The following is a 7,471-nucleotide window of genomic DNA, read 5'->3' on the forward strand; positions in this document are numbered from 1 at the left end:
CTCTCTTTTCAGTTTGTCTGTTTTTGTATTTGTTTACAAAAGTGAAAAATAAAACAATTACTGACTTTAGCCTCTTTATTGGTGTCTTTCACCTTTGTTCCTGTCAGTGGTAAAAGTGGTAATGCTCTGCTGTGTCCACTAGAGGGGGGAGGGGGGTTCCTCTGCTGGGTATTTCTATATAGATACATGAATGATCAGTTGTTATTGGCTGGTCTTGTGGCAGAACCAACCAACACCAGAGAGAAAAAATAAAATAAGACTTTAATATCCGTTAGCAATGTGGTTTTGCAACATACAGGCAAATTTGGCCAACATTTGTAGACATGAATTCCAGGCATAATAATCACTGGCCTACAAACACTGCAGACCAAAAAGTACATACAAGCATCTTATCTATTGCATATTGCTGCAATACCACTAACATGAAGGTGACACCTGCACGCTTTGGAGAAGTAGGGCTCTTCCTATTTTGCTCTCGCCTCCATTTGTAGGAATAGGAGCTAAGAGGAGGGGGTTTGGGAGTGAGATGCAAGTAGGCTAGAGAGTTAGGTGAGAGGAGCACACACGCTCTCTGTGCATGACGGCTCCCTCTATGTCTCCTTAGAATCCCTTCCCCACCAGAGCTCTTCTCCGGCCACATTTTCAGCTGATTTAACGCTCCTACAAGGGTGTGTGAGGTGGCCTGTTTCAGTTCAGGGAACAACAAAGGAGCGCTTGTGTGGGTTCCCTGAAAAGCAGAATCATCCTGGTCTCACCCTCTCTCCTCCTCCCCACTGTCCTCTCCTACCCTTTCCCTTCAGTGTCTGCTATTTTAAAGATGTTGAAGAGGAATTTTGATCATCGTGATCTGTAAGGAGGGATTGTATGGTACAATATGCATAACAAAGGTTATTATTACATGTTTGGTCAAGTATGACTCACATGTCACATTATCTTTAGCATGTAGAGCTGTCATGAGTGCCATGCCACCCTTGTTGTACAACATTATACCCTTGACCCTCAAAAACTTCATGGGGGGGGGGGGGGGGGGGGTGGAGCACGCTTCTGACACAGGAAGAGATTATGGGGTCAAAGGGTCAGGATCACGCTCTGTTGGTCGCAGTTGTAATGCCTCTGTGGTCGTCACTATGGCCATGCGGGAGAGGAGAAGACTTCTTATTCTATGGTTAGGGTGAGTGGTTAATATCACAATTAGGGCTGAAAGAGCTTTGTAGCATGTCCTTTGTAGCATGGCCAGATAATGTCTACCCACCCCAATAGCATGGTCACAACGTTATTATTATTGCTTAGCCTACCCATCAAGTTGTCTGATCAGTGATTACTCTCAGATAGAAGAGAGGAAGGGGATGGGTGCATTTTTTTTATTGGAATTTTTTATTTTTTATTAAGTATTGGAACAGAGCCTGTGTGTGTGGGCAATGGAGGTCTGCCAGGGGGCCACATGACCTGCGCCAGGACAGTGCTGGCAGCTTTGGCTATACCACTCCAGGCCTCATGCTAGGGTACATTATATCACATGCATTAGGTTGATCTAGGACACACACACACGTACACACACACACACACACACACACACACACACACACACACACACACACACACACACACACACACACAGAGTATATTGATATTCTAGTTTGTCCCTTAAGTTCACCCGTCACGCCTCCCTGCTTACATACAAATTGGAATGCTTGTAATTTATTGTTCTGAAAATGCATTAAACAATGCACACATTGATTTGTACTGCGTCATATCTGGTCCTTATATTATATTAGTTGTATGCGTGTGCTATAGTGCTGTTTTGGCATTACAAAGAGGGAGCTTTGGTTGTTTTCATTTAATTTCAAGCATGTGATGTGCCACAAGCAATAACTGATCAGTGAATCAAACCTCTCCGGGACACACTTAATCTGTCAATGAAGCAGACATAATTGTAGAAAACAAATTGGGTCTAGATGAAATTACAACAGGCAATTGAACAATGGGCTAGTTTATTGGAAAGCAAACACTGTAAACAACCTGTTCGAGAGCTTTTCCTCCTCGCCTAATTTTACTCTGTTTCAGCTTTACCTTGTCGAGATCACCAGTGCAGCGAGAATAAGGACTCCCTCACTCCCACCAAAGCCCTGTGGCAGAAGCCATGCGCGCCCCTCACCTCCCTCCCTGCCCCCCTCCCATTCCCTCCCCCGCCACTCTCTACCCCTCCTCCGCTCCCTGGGGCGGAAGTGTGTGTCCATTTCTCTCAGTAGGATAAGAGCAGTTGGATGATCAACCTCACCAACACGCGCCTGCTAGACGGGACCATCGCGCGGTGATAAGAGCGCACTCCGTATTGATGTTTAGAGCGCGGCAAAACAACGAATTATAGATTTATAGACATACTGATACGTGCAATTATTCTATAACGTGGTTTCCGTGTAGAGGTGATTGCGCTCATGCGATTGGAGAGCTCGGAGGCCCGTGGCTTTACCTCGGAGGTTCAAGAGAGGCGCGTGGAAAAGCCCCCGTGCATTCCTCCGCGCGGAGAGAGGGAGGGAGGGAGAGAGAAGTGAAGGGGCTGCTATGTAAACGGAGGAGTGGTATACACACATGCACACATGCATACATGTTGATAGAAGCTGATCCGACGGTGGGACTGTGTGTTTGCAACCAACAATTCAAGACCGCTTGGGTTGACGCAAGACTGACTCAACGATAGGCGATGAGATCGCGTTGCGTTTGAGCAAATGCATTGATGAATAATTTAAAGGCTTTTGGACCAAGTGTAGTGCTGCTACCACCGCCCGCTGGCTGCGTCTGACACCGGGGAACGGGCCCCGATGGTGGACTAGAGAAAAACGACAACTCGGACTCTGAATCAAGACAAGAAATCAGACATTTTCGGTATTCGTGGGCCCGTTAAGTGCGCGCGGAGCTCCGTAGTCATGTTGTGTCGGTGGGGGAGGAAAGACGGAGTTTACAGCACCTCGCCGCGGTTCCTGTGTCACTCCAGTTTCAGGATTATTCTATAAATCAGTTTTATCAAAACAACAACAAACCAACTTCTCCCCCCACCTAGCGTGGCACTATTGGGTATGCGTTTATGGGAATGTCCAAAGAAAAAAGGATACATTATTCCAAAGTTGGCACAATTTAAATGAATAAGAAGATACTCTTTGTGCAAGCCTTATCCAATTGAAGTTAATGAATGCGAACTGAATATTGTGTTGTCTTGTTTTTGTCTGGAAGCGATTCTTTAAAAAGCACCGAGTTATAATTTTGAGAAGGGCGTTTCTCTGTGTATCCGCGTATTTTGCGTCAGTTCAGTGTTATGCTCTGAAGAAAAACATCTTCATTCCTTTATGGACCATTTTTGTCGAACCGACTTCACGCTTCACTTATCTACCTCAAACAGCAGCTTATTTTCCACGAAACACAACGGGAAAACGTATGTTTCCCAAATGAATACCTCAATCTCAATGCAGCATATGTTTTAAATTAAGTCTGATTTCTGTAGCGCTGCAGATGGCTTCGTTTCCAGACTCGGACCTGCAGACGTGCCCTCTCTGCAAGGAGCTCTGCGGCTCCTCTGCTCCCATCTCCTCCATCTCCTCCAACTCCTCCACCTCCTCCTCCTCCTCTCACACCTCCTCCTCATCTACCTCATCCTCCAGGAGACTCCATGTCCTCCCCTGCCTCCATGCCTTCTGTAGGCAGTGCCTGGAGGGCCAGAGGAGCCCTGGTGACCCACTGAAGCTCCGATGCCCCACCTGTGACCAGAAGGTCTCCATCTCCGAGGCCGGAGTGGACTCTCTTCCCTCCTCCAACTTCCTCTTCAGTAACCTCCTGGACGTGGTGGTGAGCTCCGAGGAGCAGATCCACAACAAGAACGGTCACCACCGGGGAGGCATTGGAACCGGCTTCCACCACCCTCACGGTGGCCTGCTCCGACCACACCGCCTTGGGGAGCCCCAGTGCAGCTCCTGCGACGAGGACAACCCGGCTAGCTCCCACTGCCTGGACTGCCAGGAGTACCTGTGCGATAACTGCGTCCGAGCCCACCAGAGGGTCCGGCTCACCAAGGACCACTTCATTGAGAGGCTAGCGGAGAGCCTGCACCTGGTTGGCCGGTCCAACGCTAAACCCAGCCCTGCAGGGGGGTCTGTGTCCCTGGCCCAGTCTCTCCACTCCAACTTCACCCTGCTGTCCCTCTTCCAAGACCACATGAGCTTCTGCCAACACCACGACAATGAGGTGAGTTCAGAGCAACAAATAGAGGGTATAAACACACACACACACACACACACACATACACACACAAATAAATAACATATACCACTTACAGTAAAAAACTTACATGTATTGTGGCTCCACAGTCTGAAGAGGCACTCCTTGGTCTCTACAGCTGGACTTCATATAGCTCCAGATTTGCTGTGTGTGGACTTTGGGCCCTCTCACCTTAGTGCTGTGCTGTGCAACAAACACACACACACACACACACACACACACACACACACACACACACACACTCTTACATAGATAAACTTATGAGGGCACACTTAGAAACACACACACACATCCTAAATAAACACACAGACGTGTTATAGATGGGTAATAATGGAGCAGTACTCTGATTTAGTGGTTGCAGCAAACCTTACCCTCTGGGTCACAGCTAGTAATAGCATTATGTGTTTAGTCACACAAACACACGCACGCACACACACACACACACACACACACACACACACACACACACACACACACACACACACACACACACACACACACACAGTCTTGTAGTGTAATAGCATTATGTGTAGTAAATAGGGCCTTACTTGAGGCCAGATGGCTTGAGGTTCAAACTGGGGCTGAGTGGCTCTTCACCTAGTTCCCTGGAGACCACCAGGCACGTGGGCTGGGCTGGACACACACACACACACACACACACACACACACACACACACACACACACACACACACAGAGGCTGGTTAATCTGTACCACACTGGCCAGAGAGAGAGAGGCGCCCCTCCAGCCTAACTCCACACTTGTTCCTGGGACTGTACAGAAACCATAGGCATGGAGAGATTAGGGGTCTGCTGTAACACTGTAGGAGGGGGGAATACCAGTTGAAGGTAGCTTTGTTAGATCCCTCAATGTTTTGATTGTTAAAGGTCCAGTATGTAACATTCAAGCTTTCTAAAAGCTTCCTCATCATTGTAATAACTGTGTTTAATTGTTAGCGATCAGGGAATGAGATCCCTTGAAAAAAATATTTCATTTACGAATGCTGTTTTGGTCTGGAAAAAGCGCTTTATAAAGTGGAGTGTCCTACCCGACACTCGGTTTGCATATTACCATGTTACTGCCAGGAGTGTCCTTGGGGAGTGGGCTCCGATATTCACCGTTTTGCCTCTGGTGGCTGCCTCTTCGAATCGCGTGCAGAAACACAACAGCTAATGTCTGACACTGCAAGTCCATTTCAGGGGGTTATATTATTATTATGGATGTTGTTGTTTGGAAATTCAAACTGAATTTTGCCGCAGTGACCAGAGGTGGCAGATGTCCAACAAACGTGCGCCCTGCTCCTTTAATGGACAAAAGTGAAGCACAACTTTAAGGGATGGTTCAGCCTATTTTCATGTTTAGGTGGAATATCATCTTACCCTGAGTTGTAAGGCTTCATAGGCCAGTTGTGAAAGAGTTTAGCGCCATTGAAATGATATGCCAAAATCTCCTCAGAGAAGGATTCTACATGGAACCCAAAAGTGTTCTACATGGAACCTTAAAGGGTTCTTCCACAGGGACAGCCGAAGAACCCTTAGGTTTTGTACAACCTGTACAATAAATGAATGACTATAGACACATCTATGAAACATTCAAATGTCATAATTGGAACACCTAGAGGACAGAGGGTGTGAAAAGGTCATGATGATTCAATCGCCAGCACGACGCTGTGCAGGCATGCCCACTCTCCTGTGACACAATAAATCAGAAGTGATAATGTGATCAAACAGTTGATAAAGCAAATTCCTTTGGCTCATAAACTCAGATAATGATTCACATGTAAACTCCTGGAAATTGAATGTAGTGGTCACGAATTTAGCCTAGCTGTATTTCCCACTGTCATCATATTTTCAGACCAGTTTAATAATCAGCCTGTCTTCAAATCCATCTACAAATGTAGGCAATTAAATTTCAGTAATTCCATTAGCAATTTGATTTGGTCATTCTGTTACCGTTATCATTATTTGGTAACAGAGTGACCAGTTTTCATCACATATAAATTCCTAAACTAAATCGATATGAGTAAAAACACGGTCTACCTATACTTTCATTGTCCTCACTCCTCATGAGGCAGAGAAAATATCCTTTTTCTCTTACACTTACGTATGTGGGTTTTTTATAACAGAATGACGCGGAGGCAATGATTCTTAAACTTACAGAAGCCAAACTATTTCCTGAAAATAAAATATAAGTGTTGATATTAGTTAACTGGGGTCTGTACTTGACCATTAATTAGATTTGATGTTTTAAACACCTTTTTAAGACTTTTTCTGGTATATGCTTTGCTATATGTTTGACCAGAATTCAAAGCCTTTGCTAATCCCCATTCTTATGATGCAAGATGGTTGAGTAATGTGTTTCTGACTTCATTTCCCCAAACTATAGACTCTTCACATCTTGGTCCTCATGGGTCCTTTTACACAGAACTGCCCATAACAAGTAGTCTGTGGTGCCTTTCGTTGAGGTAGTCACCCATAGGTCTCCCTTGACAAGATGGCTGCTGTGGGATGGTGTGAGATGGAGTTGCTACACAACATATAGCTACCTAGATACATGTAGCTCTCTGCATGTGCTTCAATATGTATTTCAGTCGTATCATTGGCACTGTATGGTATTACAGCACCACAAACACCAAGTTTGGACTCTGAAGCGAGGACTTTCTTTGGGTTTTAGTACCCCCCCCCCCTCTCTTCCCGTTGCCAGGGTTGACTTTTCCAGTAAGGGCTCTGTTTTCCAGTAATGTCTTACTCACTCACTCCCAGTCCGCCCTGGGGGAGGGAATGACACTGGAGAAGGGGCTAGTCATTCTCTACCTGTGTGCAAAGTAATAGTCATGTTATTGTGTGGATGAGGGTTACGTGCGTACGTGTGTGCGTGTGTTGTTGTCATTGGCTCTCTTAACTCAATGTGGTGGCTGCGTATAATGAGGAAATGTGACCCTGTGATTTGTAAAGACTGAGGGCCACCAATGACCAGATGGCCACCATCTCCAGGCCTATGGGTGCTTGCAGATGAGGGAGCAGTGGAGTTTAAATGCAGTGCCTTTCTCTCCAGTGTCCTATACAAATAACACATTGTATATTGGACATTTCTAATATCTCGCCAAGTTTGGTCAACAGCCCATCCGAACAGCCTGGGACGATGTGATGTGTTAGGTGGGCTGCCCTGATGTCCAGTGAAATACACACACACACACACACACACAC

General features: G+C 46.1%; 1 protein-coding gene across 1 annotated transcript in view; it reads left to right on the plus strand.

The window, feature by feature from the left end:
• The first annotated feature begins 3,306 nt into the window (after window positions 1–3,306).
• Window positions 3,307–7,471, plus strand: part of LOC310811917 (E3 ubiquitin-protein ligase TRIM71-like) — a 21,587-nt gene continuing 17,422 nt past the window's right edge. The window contains exon 1 of the mRNA XM_083680263.1: window positions 3,307–4,233. Within this exon, the coding sequence (XP_083536389.1) occupies window positions 3,505–4,233 (729 nt within the window). The 5' untranslated portion in view covers window positions 3,307–3,504. The remainder of the gene's footprint in view (window positions 4,234–7,471) is intronic.

Source organism: Argentina silus (genome assembly GCF_951799395.1).
Source record: "Argentina silus genome assembly, chromosome: 11".
In the NCBI taxonomy this organism is placed as follows: Eukaryota; Metazoa; Chordata; class Actinopteri; order Argentiniformes; family Argentinidae; genus Argentina; species Argentina silus.